The sequence below is a fragment of the Lactuca virosa genome, chromosome 7 (genome assembly GCF_052849685.1).
Source record: "Lactuca virosa cultivar CGN04683 chromosome 7, Lactuca_virosa_CGN04683_v6, whole genome shotgun sequence".
Taxonomy (NCBI): Eukaryota; Viridiplantae; Streptophyta; class Magnoliopsida; order Asterales; family Asteraceae; genus Lactuca; species Lactuca virosa.
The window spans coordinates 219,043,950-219,060,300 of record NC_136432.1 but is presented as its reverse complement, the minus strand read 5'-3'; the positions used below and the strand labels follow the sequence as shown (position 1 = coordinate 219,060,300).

The following is a 16,351-nucleotide window of genomic DNA, read 5'->3' as shown; positions in this document are numbered from 1 at the left end:
ACACGTGCTTCTATATTTCATCCAAATACCCAAATAAGAGCCCAAGATGATTACATTGTATTTCTCGAACCCCCTAATTAATAAAAAAGCAAAAGTATTGTTTTAAGGAAATAATACATTCGGATAAAAATCGTACCGAAAATCTACATTTAGACCTGGCAATGGGGCGAGTTTGGAATGAATCGACCTTGATCCAAACCATTTTAACAAATTTCAAAATCCGATCCAAATCCGCTCCGTAACCCGTAAGGTTTTGAATAATCAAACTCATACCCTTATCCACCGAATCAGCAGATATCCAAACCCCCCCCCCCCCCCCCCCCCCGTAACCCGTAGGTTTTTTGAATAATCAAACACCGTTTACTTAAATCATAAAATCACATTTATTAAATAAAACTAAGTGTTGATTTAGAAAACACATTATGTACTCAAGGACTTTCTATTGGAATTAAAATCATTATTTTAGTTACTTCCGATTGGTTTTTGACCGTCGAATGCATTGATAGAGAATAGCAATTACAAACTTTCTTCCGGTTGATAAATGACCTTATTTATTTATAAATGAAATTGGTGATTACATGATGAAATATAAATGAAATGAAATCATGACTCTTAGGAGAAGACTGGAAGTCTAAAAGTTGAGTCCTCGAATCATATGTAAAAACAGTTTAGTCTTTGGCCTTTTTTCTTTGGACTTCCGATTGGAATTTAATGTAAACTTTAGGAAATATAAAATATAAATGTTTAATTCTAAAATTTATATGGGGCAGGTTATAAACGGATCAGATCGATGATGATCCATACCCGACCCTTTTAATAAAAGGGTTAGCGGGTACGAGTCGTTAACAGGTAAACGGATCAAAAACTATGCTCCAAACTCATATAATTGTTAAGGGTTTGGATCGAATCAGGGTTAAAACCCGTTTCATTGCCAGGCCTATCTACATTGCTCTCAAATTTGTTGCTCATTTGGGAAAAAAAAAATGAAAGCCGTAGCAAAGTGTTCGAGTTGTATAGGGTTTCCAAACAAACACAAGCAACTACTTTTAGTGTCGATTCCAATGATCTAACATAGAAACCAAACACAATATACCTGCTTTTGCAAACCAAAATCGCTCAGGGACTTTTTGATAATCTCTAAATGGAAGCACGTTTGATGCTGTCTCTAAACAAACGTTCAAAAGCCTAGGAACCTCTGAATGGTTAAGAAACCCTACATTCTCTTAACCAAGAGGTTGGAATCATTCTGCACTAAACTACTAACGATTTAACCACTATGTTGCACTTGTGGTCTTGATTTTAACAATGTAACCTAAAACCAAACACAATAACTACTATCACAAATTCACAACCCAATCTAACATACATGCTTTGTTTCTAGCCTAAATTACAAATCAAACTTCCAAGACACATCAAGTCTCGAAGCCAAGTCTAAATAAAAAAATATACCAGCATCAAATCAACTATAATTCCATTAATATGACACAAGAAAATACCCTAAAGTTATAATTTATAGCAACCTTTTCTGTCTTTTAAGATTAATTATAAATACAAAAGATAAATATAGAAAACAGATCTCGGGCTGATGAAAAGATTATATCTTGGTAATGACTTGTTGCGACTACAATGAACATCATCAATAAATCCAAGCATCAACCATTTCCGTAATTTAGCATCCAAAATCATAAGAAACGAGTCCTTGCAGCTCTGGTCCATTTAATTTGTTGTTTTCAAAACTGACAAATAAAAAAAAAAACTATTAATTCCATATAATACGAAAATAAAGAATGAAAATTGTATATTGCTACTTCTTTCATTTAGCAATTTTCATTAAATATGATCGAAACCCATGAAAGTAAAGATTAAAAAGGTACAAATTTTAATAAGAGTATTGCAAAAGAATCACCTTTCCATGGGGAAACTTGTGAAAGGACCATCAACAGGTATTGTTCCACAAAGATTATTATTAGAAACATCACTGCAAGATCATTAACAATCATAATCATCAAAAATGAACTTACAAATATGTTTTTTTATAAATCCTTAAACTTACAAAATTTTAAGGTTAGAAAGAGTTGTGAGCTCCCTTGGAATGGGGCCTGACAGCTTGTTATTGTTTAATCGCCTGCAAAAAACGATTTATAATCTCATGTTCTTTTCTAAAAAGATCAACTTTTTCTGAAAAAAAAAATCAAAATTATATGCTTACAGAAATCTAAGAGACTTCAATTTAGACAATGATTTTGGGATTTCCCCTTCGAAATTGTTGCCATATAAATCCATGCTAACAAGGTTTTTCAAATTCCCTAATTCTTTAGGGATTTTGCCTCCGATATTGTTCCAGTAAAGCTCCCTGTAATTTGTTAATAATTTAAATTTTTAATCCTCGAAACATATAAAATAAAGAGATTAAAGAGTTGTGAGAGAGAATAATACAAGTATTGAAGATGCTTGAGTTCACCAAGCTCAGAACCCAATGATCCAGAAATGTTAGAATTCCCCAAATCCCTGAAATCGAAGAAAATACTTTATCCAAATTGAAATTGAAAAAAGAAACTTTAGAAATTGGAAGTTTTATCAAAGAATTTTTCGATCTTACAAACGAATAACATGGCTGTTAGCATCGCAGGTAACATGGAACCAGGTACAAGGATTTACAAGGGTAGGATCCCAGCTCTGTAAGACGTTTTTAGGGTCAGAAAGCTTGCTTCTAAGAGCATGCAAAGCATTTCCTGAAATATCAACATCGAGAATCATAAATTAAACCTGGATATGAGATGGGTTTTGAAGAATTCGATTTAGGGCTCAAAACCTATGAACGATTTCCCAAAACAACATAGATTTAACGCATTTAAATGGAAAATTTTAAACCCTAAAAGAGAGAGAGAAACAGAATCAGAACCAGTGAGTTTACCTTCGGAATTGGTGCATAGTATGGGAATGAGAGAGAGGGAGACTGATAGAAGGAACAATGAGAAGCTAAAAGACGCCATTTTTATGAGAATTAAAGGATTTTTGGAGTGGGGTTATGAAGAAGATGGGTAGGGAAGAGGTGTATATGGTCAAAGTAAACTCGAGGGAAAGGAAGGGAAAGGACATGGAAAAGTCTCACGTTTTGGTTGTGAACTTGTAATGACTCATGATTATTGTTGAGAGTTTTATAACGCACTAAGATTGAGAAAATGACATAAATGGTACCTCAAAGTTTTTTTTTTTTTTTTTTTTTTTTAAATTACCATAGTTACATGTTTTTTTTGTTCTAGTATTGATATTTGATACTTTATTAATTTTATAAACCTATAAAAGTTTAATTAATTATTTAAACTAGGACAATAATGAACATTAGGTTGTAATGGATTCTTATCAAATGGTGTTCGCTAATATAACGCACTATACCACTAATGATTTGTTAATTATAAAGTAAGCCAAATAGGTTAACCATTTTCAAAAAAGACAAAACACAAGATTATAAAAAATCTTATAATATTGATTTGGTGTTTGTATGAATCGTACTAACAATTATGATTGTTCACTATTTGGATAAAACCGAATTATCCAATTGGACAATTTGGATTGGACTATTTGGTTCGGATATTCGGATTTTTGGATTGGTTTTCAACAAAACCGAATTATTATTTTGGATTTCGGATTGGTTTTGGTTTATAAAATAAGAACCGAATAGTCCAAAAAAACCGAATAAACATTTATTATTTATTTATTTTTAATATATATCTATAATTATTTATTAATTTTGTAATTTATTCTTTCAAATAGGTTCAAAACATTTCACTCGATAAAAAAACATTAATATACATTTTCTTTCAAAAGTTTTCTATCTATAAAATATTTAACTATAATATACATTTTTAGTAGTTGTTTATAAATTTCAAATCACAACTAAATAATTTGTTTTCACTTCTTGTGTAAAATTGGGTAATATTATAATTATATGTCGTTTAAAATGTTTAGGTTTTTGAAAACCGAATTATAAAAACCGATTCAACCGAATTGTAATTGGATCGGATCGGATCAGATTTGAATTTAGTTTGGACTATTCGGATCCATGTTTTAAAAACCGAAATCAATTTGGATTTACTTGATTGGATCGGATCAAACCGATCCATCCAAACGAACACCCCTACTAACAATTGTGAATTTCCTTTTTCCTCGATCGTTTGAATAAGAATGTTAATAAAAAAGTTTTCTAATCAAATAGATGTCAATGACATTTAATTTTGTTTTTAGGTACCATTTAACATTTCATGTGCTTCGTTTGACGCACATTTTTTTTTCTTATTTTGAAGGTTGTCTATGAAAAGACCAGATTGTTTATATCTTATCTCTCCCTTATTCCATCCTTATGACACTCAGGGGCTGTTTGGTTGCGTCTGGATGATTCATATATGAATGGTGTAGAGGCCTGGATGATATAGATACTCTGTATGAATTTGTATATGAATGATAAATTAATGTTTGTTAGGCATCTCAATGTGTACCTCTTAATGGTGAAAATGACCATTTTAACCCTTTAAACTATTTTTGTGCATACAAATTTTACACCATACAGCATTCAATTAGACATCATACAACATCCAAATTTGACATATACGGATCCTTAGATCACAATATAACAAATTTTATAACAATATCTCACAATAAATTCGTTCAATTATCAACCGGATCATAAAATGATGATATAACTCAAATGTGTTGAAGAATTAAGGTCAAGGTTGTACAGGCAAGATATAAAAGAAAAACATATCAAACATATCAGAAACATGTACCTTCATTAAAGAAATTATAGATTTTTACAAGAAATTGGGGAGATGATGGGAATGGGAAATAGCGAAAAGAAAAGGGGATTTGGAAGGTCAAGAAAAAATTGGACCTCATAATCATTGCTTCCCGATTTTATGGGTTCATTTTCCTATTCCACGTTGATTTTACACATTACATGCACCCCGTTTTGTTTATGGTTTTGGATCATTGGGTTTCTTGCGATCCTACTTCTGAAACATTGTTGGAGATAAATCAAGCACCAATTTCCAGCAGAAGAACATAAATCAAGCACCAATTTCATATAATCAAGCAAAACATGTTTTAGGGCCTGAAAAAAACGACCATAAAGATTGGCCTGAAAAAAATCGACCAAAAAGAAAGGAGCATAAACTTAGCGGCAAAGGGGGAGGAATCGAGAGTGGAGGTGAAGAAGGTGAAGACGGAGCGGCGCGGCTGGCAGGGGAAAAGTGGTCGACGCTGAGAAAAAGGGAGAATGATGGAGGAGGGTTCGATGTGTAGTGGGGGAGAAAGAAAACACACATGCGTGTGTTATGTTAGGGCAAGGGTATTAGAAGTATTTTTTTTCATTCAGATTCATTCTCACCTCTTCACGATCCAGATCATTTTTTGTCATATCTGCCCGGTTAAGAGGGTAAAAAAACTTCAACCAAACACTCTGAATCTGAACGATCCAGAGCTAGTCTCTTAATGAGATCATTAAGAGGAGAAACAAACAGCCCCTGAGATTTTCTTGATGTTTGTTAGTATTTGTTATTTAAAATTAACGAACTCTTATATTTATATGAAATATAGATATCATTATAGATTCTTCTTGGAACTACATCTATGTAAAAATAAAGTAATCACATATGTGCCATGAGGATGAAGTTATGAATTAAATGAAAGATATTTGGTATGTCATAACTAAATAAACAAATGCCATGCACGTGATTATTGTTTCAAGTACATGAATATTATGACCAAAATAAGGACTACAACGGGGGACACGAGACACATGACAATTAGAGGACTAAAAGTGACTATGTACGAGAGTAAAGGGGTTATTACAAAAATAATATCAATCTCCTTGACTTCCGTTCTTTTTTGGCGTGTTTATATCTACAACTGCTTTTAGTCATAGTGGGCGTCCACGGTCCACCTTCAGGAGCCACTGTTTCGGTCAGTTTAGTTTTACTGAATTCATAATTTGGCCACAAATCTGACGTTTTTTAATAATTTGGCTGCTTTACTTTGCCACCATGTCAATTGACTCAGTTGTGCTATGATCCGTTAGCCCGTCAATGGAATTGCTACCGATTCTTTTTCAAGAAATATAAAAATAAACAAAATTGGTAAGTTATTTTTCCAAAAATTAACCTAAAATTAAGAAAATTATATCTATAACCATCAAATTTGCACTGTCGACTACACAATAGGAATAAGAAGGTGAAAACGAAATGCTTAAATTATAAAACTGTAAAAATACTCTTAAAAGATAAAATTGTAAAAATACTTTGTCAAAATTATATGGTTTTGATTTAAAAAGTTTGTGGTACATCACTAGTCTAATTTTGAATATCTTGTGTGGTTTTGGTCTATATGGTTAACATTTTTGTATAGTTTTGACCCACATTCAGCCTTAAATGACGAATATAGCCTTAAAAAATCACTTTTAATTTCTTTTATTTAATTTGTTATTAATTTAATTAAAAAAAGAAAAAAAAAATCTCTCTCTCTCTCCCCTCCCTCCCTCCCTCCCTCTCTCTCTCTCTCTCTCTCTCTCTCTCTCTCTCCACCACTTCACCCTCTAACTCTATAAATGTTTAATAAGAACATCACCACCAAATCAACGCTCTATCCTCAACGAGGAACCCACATCCCACTACCACACGTGCTTGTTTATCACTGCTCACCCCAAGCAAACTCTGGTACCACTGCCTTTAGACCCAAATGCACACTCTAGCGACATGACCCACCTCTCAGCTACGCCTCTACTTATTCATCACAGCCTCGCCCACGCTTGTTCATCAACGATGCATCATCATCTTTTCTCTCTCTCTCTCTCTCTCTATCTCTCTCTATCTATCTCTCTCCATCATCGGTCCACCCGCTCCCTATGTAAATGTTTGATAAGAACATCACCACTGAATCAACGCCCTAGTGTAACACCCTGTTCCGAATCTTTCATAATTTGGGGTCGTGACCCGAAGATCAGTTATCATAAGGCTTCCAGCCTTGGGGGAAAGAGAGATTTAGACCCCTTTTGGATGTGGGTAATGTAGATTAGGTGATCCGAGAGTTCGATTGGTGCTTTGGAACCCAAGGCTATAACCATAAAGTGATAGTTCAAGCCTTTTATGAATTTTGGAATTAAGTTTGGTACGTTTTAATGTCGCACCCCCAAACAAGAACGGCAGAAACGTTCGGGGGCGGAGGACTTAAGGTAAGTATCACAACACATGTAACATAGTAATCAAAGTACAAACAACCATTGCATTAATAAGTATAAGTTTTACATAAGTGTTTAAACATTACATATTCAAACACTAAAGTAGGTACAGTAGAAGACAAGAGTCGCAGTACGGTACTAGGTAGTCTTCTCAAAAGCTTCTGGAGTGTGCCTGTCTACTGGATTCCTGAGAATACAAGTTATTTGAAAAGAGTAGATCAGCAGTTAAGCTCGTGAGTTCATAAGTATTTTAGTTCTGTTAAGTATACCCTAAGTTCTTTGAATAAGTTCACTGGTTTCTCCAGGAAATTCTATATCTCCTGAGGTGATTAACTGATAACCTCAATAGTTTCCCTCTGTAATTACTTAGTTTATACTGATTATATATAACCCAATATCGAATGGACAGTCAAATGGGTGCATCTGCCTTAATCCCACAACCAAACAAGGAACAGGAAGTAAGGCGGAAGTCACACATTTCACTGTCAATCGGATATTACTTATGTACAACTCTGATGTAATAACTAAGGAATTATAGAATTAACCACTAAAGGTCTTTTATGTTATACTAGTTTACAAAGATTGAATGACTAAGTTTCATTTGATAAGTGGTTTAATTCCATAAACCGTTTCCTTTGTATAAGTGGTTTAATCCCATAAACTGTTTCATTTGTAAAAGTGGTTTAATCCCATAAACCGTTTCATTTGTAAAAGTGTTCTTAGTTATATATATTCTACAGTAAAAACCTTAGTATTAATCATGGAGAGTATTCTATTATCCATAATACTGCCTTGTGGTTTTAAATGTTCAAAACCAGAAGTATAATACTTGATTTCATGATACATAGCTCTTACTGTAAGTAAAAGCTACTGAAGGTATATCTGGTCGGGATGTAATTAACTTCTCTTACTGTTATAAGAGAAGTATATTACTTTGTAATTCACTCGTTGTTTTATCCATGTGAGTCCTATTAACCATACTAATATGACTGATATGCCTGCGGCGACGTTCTTCAGGCGTCGGAATGGAATGATATTTGACACCCTAGGCCTGCCGACCAAACTGTAGCGAACAGTAGAGGTGCGGGATTGTCAGTCCTATATAGATCTATACACAAATTCACGATCTCCCTACAAGAGATTCTGGCTAATAGTTCAGGACTTAAAAGGTCGTACTTAGATAAGTACACCGTGAAGGATCTCACAAATTTATTGTTTCAACGAGATTTCCGATGTATTATTATTATTACCCGATGAATGCTAACTCTGGTACTTTGAATCGTACCCTTGGTTAATGCAAACCCGGTAAGATGTATTATTACCTCGAGTTTGCTAACTCGGGTACTCTGTATAGTACCTTTGCTAATGCAAACCCGGCAGAATGTATTATTACCTCGTGTTTGCTAACTCTGGTACTCTGTATAGTACCATTGCTAATGCAAACCCGATTTTATGTATTATTACCTCGTGTTTGCTAACTCTGGTACTCTGTATAGTACCATTGCTAATGCAAACCCGGTTGTATGTATTATTACCTCGTGTTTGCTAACTCTGGTACTCTGTATAGTACCATTGCTAATGCAAACCCGGCATTACCTCATGTTTGCTAACTCAAGTACTCTGTATAGTACCTTTGTTAATGCAAATCCGGTATGATGTATCTTTACTTCTTTAATATGTTGTTCGTATATTAGAGGTATTATACATATCTTGGTATAGTTGAATGAATTTTGGTAATTTCCTTGGAAAGTATACAGTTGTGAATCATATTTGTATATTTAGTTTTGAATCATAAATTATACCTATTATAATTTATATGTTCTATTTGATTAGCATGGTTTCTCATGGATGAACACCTTTACTCAGCCTGATACAAAGGTGATGATACCAAAAGGAGTAACCTTTTGTACTTATATATGTATAATATATATAATTAAGAAGGAAACGACATTCGGACAAATAATACAACCCTAATTCCGCATCCAAACAAGGAAAAGGATATAGGATAATTCATTAGTCCTAAGCCCTTCAAATCTTATTTATATATTTATACATATATAAACATGATTTTGGCATTTATACTTTGAAATAGCTTATAAAACATTTTTCAAAGAATTTAACGGAGTTTTTACATGACTTTAAAGATTTAACATGGCTTCACGTTATTTTGGAAGTATTTGGTAATTCTTAAAAGCATACGGAAATTCTTTGTGTGATTATTATCACATACAGTTATTAACACAATTTAATATTGTGTTAAACTTGTATTCCCCCCTAAAAAGCATATAAAACCATTTAAAAAGGTATATTATAGGGGTATGAACTCACTTTGATAAGCGGTGATTCGGGCAGCGTTTCGTTTCCCGAAAAAGAGTTTGTTTGTCGAAAAACCGGCTCAAACCGGGCAGAGTTTCGACAGGAGAGAGGATGAATTCTGGAGAATTTCGGGGCTCCGGGGCTTGCTTCGGGCTTTAGACGTGATACCGGGGCCTTCGGGGGTCGTGAGAAAGTTTACAGGGCTAAAATATGAATTTTGGGAAGTTTTGGGGTGAAAAATGGCTTCCATCCGAGAAGGCTCGCATGGCTTTTATAGGCCGAGGCCTTGGTCCGAAGCAGCTTAGTCATCAGCACACGCGTCTTACAGGAGGGTGGTACACGAGGCGAGGGTTCGGACAGGGCAGCTTCTGAGTGGACCGGACTTCGGTCCAATAGGAGAAGGCCACGTTGCGAGGGGGTCATCCGAGGGGTGTCCGAGGCGAAGGTGTAGGCTTGTTACTGGACCGTGGCTGCGGTCCAATCCGATGGTGACACGGTGATTTGCGGTCCAACCCGAAGGTGACACGTGGAAGCCTCGCATGCGAGGGATGACGTGTCCGAAGGGTGACATGCGAAATTTCTCGGTTATCCACAAATTCTCGATTTTCGTGCCAAAAACTTGCGAAATTCATAACTTTCGCATACAAGCTCCGTTATTGACGTTCTTTATATGCACGCGTAGGTAAAATCATACACTACGACTTTTGTTTAGACTTCGTCGGCTGGTTTTGACTTTATTTTTAATATTATTATTTTAAACAGACCGGGACGGAAATCCGTTAAAAATTCATAACTTCTTCATCCGACGTCCGTTTTCGTCTGTCTTTTTACCATTGTGCTACTTTTGATGAGACCTTCGATTACCGTTTAAGTTGCATTGGCTAAATATCGATCAATTTATATTTCGAATTTTTAGCTGTCTACTGCTAAACCGAAACTTCGAAAAATCATAACTTCCTCATACGAAGTCAGATTTCTACGTTCTTTTTATGAACGTTCTCGGTTTAACATATTCTACAACTTTCATTTATATTGTTAAGGCTAAAAAGCCTTTTATCGAAAATTCACTTTTTACACTGAACAGTGTTTTGCCGGTTTTATCGCGGATTTTCGATTGGTCATAACTTATTCGTTATAACTCGGATTTCAGTGTTCATTATGTTTTTGGAAACCTTGTTACAAACTCTACCACTTGGTTCATCCCAATTACGATTATTGATCAATTTATTTTTGACCAAAATTTGACTGGTGTCACATTATCCCCCCGTTAGAGGGAATTTCGTCCCGAAATTAAGTCTAAAGTGATACTCATGGACTAGGTCTAATATTTCCTTCCCCAAGTGAATTCAGGTCCCTGGTTTGCATTCCAGCGAATCTTCACTAACGGGATGAAACTTAGCATGGTTCCTTAGATTTCCCTATCCATGGTTTTCATTGGTTCTACTACAGAGTGTAGACTTTTATTTAACTTGATTTCATCGAGTGAAATAACAAGTGTTTTATCGGATAGACACCTCTTTATATTAGATATGTGAAAGATGGGATGAATGTTATTAAGTTTTTGTGGTCGTCTAAGTTTAAAAGTACAAGACCGATTCTGGTAATAACCTTAAATGGTCTTATGTACTTTGAGTTTTGTATTTCACGCTTTCTCAAGCGTATCTTGTCCTTCCTGAGTGAAACCTTCATATGACAAGGTCATCAATCATGGAATTCCAAGGGTTTTCTTTTATCGAAGCCGTAGCTTCTCTGGTTAACTCTGGAAGCTTTATGGCCTTTCCCGATTCGTATTTTGTTTTTGGTAGTTTCTCGGATGAATTCCAAATCAGCGAGGGTGCTGTGTGGAAATTGGATCTCTAGCTAGTTGCGTATTACCTACTTTAGTCCAGTGCAGATAGAATCTGTACTTGTGACCACAGAAGGTTTCGAATGGAGCAACTTAAATGCTAGCGTGTTAAAGGACTCGACTAATTGGTAAATGGATATCCCATTCTTTACCATAGCCGATCCCATAGAATCATGACTACTCTGGTTCCTAGAGGTTTTTGATTGACGGCCTGAACTGGGAGATGATTCTATTATCTTAGTGGAGATAACAGATATTGGCATATCGTGCACTCATACGTTCTAGTTATCTTCTCTACTTGCCACATTTTCAGGTTTCAAGGCTTCCTGTTGAGCCTCCTTACTCTATGTTGAGAGATTTGAATGGGTTATCATAGTTCATGATTGGAACTATGACCTGGGTACTCTTCCCGACTTAGGGTGTTAGCTACTAATTTGGCTTTATCGAGATGATAATGAATTTCAAATTCGTAGTCATTTAGTAGCTCGACCCACTGTCGTGGTCTCATGTTAAATTCCACCTGGTAGAATACATGATGCAGGCTTTTGCTCCGAAGTTCATGATCAGACTCATACTTGACTCATCTACCATCACCTCGTGTATTCAAGTCGTATATAATTTAGATTTCACAAAACGTTCGGATGGGTGACTCTGCCCCAGGTCTACAACCAAACAAGGAACAGGAGATAGGGCGGAAGCACACATCCTTAATCTTGTTAAGTCTAACTTATATACCACCCTCGTGTATACACTTAGCAACGATAGATTAACTTAACGAGTTCTTAGTCTCTATTCTTGAACTTGACCTGCGGTACAATGATTTTCCTATGAGATCTATTGAGGTACTTCGGTAGTTACTGACTTCTAAGACTACTTCGGTGCTTTTCGTTTGAAGTTTCCTGTCTACTGAGTAGGCTAGAATGGCGTGGTACTCTTCGCATGGGTACTTCTAAAGTTTTGAAACAAGAGACAACCTAAGGGTTTTGTGTTATGGATTGAAGTAATTTCATCTTACGGCTGATTAAGGAAAAAGTTCTCTTATACAACATAAGAATTTTCACATGGTAAGGGCCAGGCCAAACCATGTCGAATGAGGATGTCAGAATTTTCTCGATGAAATAGATATTAAGTCGTTATAGAATGAATGATTACTAGAATGATATCTTATGAACCTAAGTTTTCAACGTTTCTGTTATTATCACTACGGAACCCTTTTTGATTCGAAATTGGCGGGTACTATCAATACGAGGGTTCTGATACTTTGAAATTATGAACTTTCATGAAACGATCCTTACTAGGTCTCTCTATAATCGCTTGGTGTATACAAGTCGTGTATAATTAAGATTGGTAAGACCTTTGACTGAGCAACCCTGCCCTAAATCCACAACCAAACAAGGAACATGAAATGAGGCCGGATTACTCACTCTAAGTCTAGAAATCTTAATTATAAATGACCCTTATGTATACACTAAGTCATCATAGCTTACCTGTTAGGGTTTCAAATTTTATATAAGTGTTATGATTTAATTTGAACGGAAAAGTAATCATAATTATAGATAATTATCGGGGTTTGGAAGCGTACCAAAATATAGCAGGGTTCTTTGATGCTTTCCTATGTATTGGGATCAAAATCCTCCTGCTCCCCCGTCGTTCTTCTATGTTGGACAGTCCCTCTTGTAATGTCCTATTTCACCACAAAGGTGACATATGGGAATGGTTCCAACATTGGCAGTTGAAGTGATGAACTCAACCGGAGTTCTACAGATGCGGGCGGTATGCCCCTTCATGTTGCATCTAGTGCAATGCAGATCTCGACAAACTCCATGATGATGGTAGTTTCACTTGCTACAGTGTGGGAGGTTTCCTAAGTATGGCTTGGTTGGTGCTAGAATAACAGAGCTGATGGGGGTATTGACTGCCCCAGCTCGTTGCCCTCTGTTAGGTTCTTGAGTTGAACAACTCCGTTTTGTGTTCTCGAACTTTCGTTTAAGGATATTAGGCTTAAGGTTCGAGATGTCCTTACAAGTAGGTGCTCGTTGCTGTACTTGACCATCACCACGATCGGGGTTACCGATAGCATTACTACTAACATTTGTATTGTTAGCATTAAGGTGTGCCATGACAGCTGCTACAGCTGATGTGACCGCAGCTTGAAATGTAGCCGCGTCTATCTGAAGGATTGGTGTTTCGCTGGTGGGTTGGTTACACTTCTTTGGAGGCATGATTCTGTTACATGATAAGAAAATGAGTTCGTGAGCGACTATCGTGTCCCTAGATGTATTCTAACCATTTGTATATATGTATTAATCTTTCGTTTTGTTATATTATTCTTAATGATTCGACCTGCATCCCTATGATGCAGTCCTGGTAAGGAACATGAATAAGTTTCTAGAATGGTTAGGAACCGAGTATTATCCAAACTAAGTTACCTTCGTTTGGTGGATATCGTTTCCCAATTTTCGAAAATATTCGAAAATAATTCATAACAGTGTCTACATAAAATAGACTTATGAATTTGAGAAGTAATCACTATCAATTAAGATTCCGTGATCTGATTTATTGTTATTAGCTGTGACAGGAAAAGAGGATAAGCTCCAAACCTAATGTGAGTAATGAAATCACTAACTCACTAGGTTGAACCGATTTACTAGTTATTACTTAGATGAAAAGGTGCTCGAACACTTCATATGAATCATGCGTGGTTTTCCTTTGTTCTATGTTTCTTTCTTGGGATTCTCCTAATGAAATTCTGTTGGATCCTCCTTGACTCTTCTATTGATTGCTGGAGTAGCTATGTTTATCTAACGGGTTTATAAGAGAATGGGAATGTCTAAAGAATCTATGAGAAAATTTAAATTTTTACGAAGGTGCTTCTTTCTGGTTCTTCTATAATCACATGGTGTGTACTGATTATATATAATCCAGATCAAATAGAACTTTGAATAAGTAATCCTACTCTAAAACCACATCCAAACAAGGAAAAGGAAGTAGAGTGAAAATCACCTATTCTAAGTCTATAAAATCTCGGCTATATATAACCTTAACGTATCCACTTAGTAATTATAGACTTATCAGAAAAGATCTTTTTAACATTTCCCCAAAGGTATGTAACATACCTCCATGTTATTTTAGTTATGAGTTTGATTCTTGGACTTCTAGATACAAGAACTTAACAAGTTTTCAGTTTTCTTGTTATAGCATCCTAAAATACTCCCATAGTATTTTAGTCTTTATGTTTGGTTCTAGAATTCTTCTGGTACTTAGGTAAGTTTTAGACCAGTTGCAACACTACAATCACTCCCCAAACACATGTTGGTCATATTTCGGATGAATATAGTTGATCAGGCTATATTGATCCCAGATATGATTACGTCACTGTTTAGGTTTAACTGCAATGTCCAACATCCAAATACTTTTGTTTTGTTCTTCTTGTGATACTTATTCTAGTATATATACTCTGAATGTACTTATACTTTTATAAAATATTGTTATATTTTTAAAGTATAACTCTTGGTCAGAGTGTTTTTATCCCAATGGGTTTATAGTTGTATATCTTTTATGACTGATATACTGAGTTCACTATAAACACTGCTCTGATACCAATCTGTCGCACCCCCAAACCAGAACGGCGGAAACGTTCGGGGGCGGAGGACTTAAGGTAAGTATCACAAGACATCTAACATAGTAATCAAAGTACAAACAACCATTACACTAATAAGTATAAGTTTTACATAAGTGTTTAAACATTACATATTCAAACACTAAAGTAGGTACAGTAGAAGACGAGAGTCGCAGTACGGTACTAGGTAGTCTTCTCAAAAGCTTCTAGAGTGTGCATGTCTACTGGATTCCTGAGAATACAAGTTATTTGAAAAGAGTAGATCAACATTTAAGCTGGTGAGTTCATAAGTAATTTAGTTCTGTTAAGTATACCCTAAGTTCTTTGAATAAGTTCACTGGTTTCTCCAGGAAATCCTATATCTCCTGAGGTGATTAACTGATAACCTCAATAGTTTCCCTTTGTAATTACTTAGTTTATACTGATTATATATAACCCAATATCGAATGGACAGTCAAATGGGTGCATCTGCCCTAAGCCCACAACCAAACAAGGAACAAGAAGTAAGGCGGAAGTCACACATTTCACTGTCAATCGGATATTACTTATGTACAACTCTGATGTAATAACTAAGGAATTATAGAATTAACCACTAAAGGTCTTTTATGTTATACTAGTTTACAAAGATTGAATGACTAAGTTTCTTTTGATAAGTGGTTTAATTCCATAAACCGTTTCCTTTGTATAAGTGGTTTAATCCCATAAACTGTTTCATTTGTAAAAGTGGTTTAATCCCATAAACCGTTTCGTTTGTAAAAGTGTTCTTAGTTATATCTATTCTACAGTAAAAACCTTAGTATTAATCATGGAGAGTATTCTATTATCCATAATACTGCCTTGTGGTTTTAAATGTTCAAAACCAGAAGTATAATACTTGATTTCATGAAACATAGCTCTTACTGTAAGTAAAAGCTACTGAAGGTATATCTGGTCGGGATGTAATTAACTTCTCTTACTGTTATAAGAGAAGTATATTACTTTGTAATTCACTCGTTGTTTTATCCATGTGAGTCCTATTAACCATACTAATATGACTGATATGCCTGCGGCGACGTTCTTCAGGCGTCAGAATGGAATGATATTTGACACCCTAGGCCTGCCGGCCAAACTGTAGTGAACAGTAGAGGTGCGGGATTGTCAGTCCCATATAGATCTATACACAAATTCACGCTCTCCCTACAAGAGATTTTGGCTAATAGTTCAGGACTTAAAAGGTCGAACTTAGATAAGTACACCGTGAAGGATCTCCCAAATTTATTGTTTCAACGAGATTTCCGATGTATTATTATTATTACCCGATGAATGCTAACTCTGGTACTTTGAATCGTACCCTTGGTTAATG

General features: G+C 35.4%; 1 protein-coding gene across 1 annotated transcript; it reads right to left on the bottom strand.

Moving 5' to 3' along the window:
• Nucleotides 1-1,335: 1,335 nt before the first annotated feature.
• LOC145125524 (leucine-rich repeat protein 2-like) lies at nt 1,336-3,120 on the bottom strand. Its single transcript, XM_079060973.1, has 7 exons — nt 2,915-3,120; nt 2,600-2,732; nt 2,437-2,508; nt 2,210-2,353; nt 2,054-2,125; nt 1,907-1,978; nt 1,336-1,736 (listed from the first exon to the last, which is right to left on the bottom strand). Exons 1-7 carry the CDS (start codon nt 2,991-2,993, stop codon nt 1,670-1,672), a joined length of 639 nt encoding a protein of 212 aa, XP_078917099.1. The 5' UTR covers nt 2,994-3,120; the 3' UTR covers nt 1,336-1,669.
• Between the last annotated feature and the right edge of the window lie 13,231 nt (nt 3,121-16,351).

What these genes read in the sequence shown, in the direction of transcription:
- LOC145125524 (XM_079060973.1), bottom strand. Translation starts at nt 2,993, where the DNA reads ATGGCGTCTTTTAGCTTCTCATTGTTCCTTCTATCAGTCTCCCTCTCT. An exon ending in AACAGCCATGTTATTCGTTT is followed by an intron (nt 2,509 to 2,599) that starts GTAAGATCGAAA and finishes CTTCGATTTCAG; the next exon opens with GGATTTGGGGAATTCTAACA. An exon ending in CTCAAGCATCTTCAATACTT is followed by an intron (nt 2,354 to 2,436) that starts GTATTATTCTCT and finishes AACAAATTACAG; the next exon opens with GGAGCTTTACTGGAACAATA.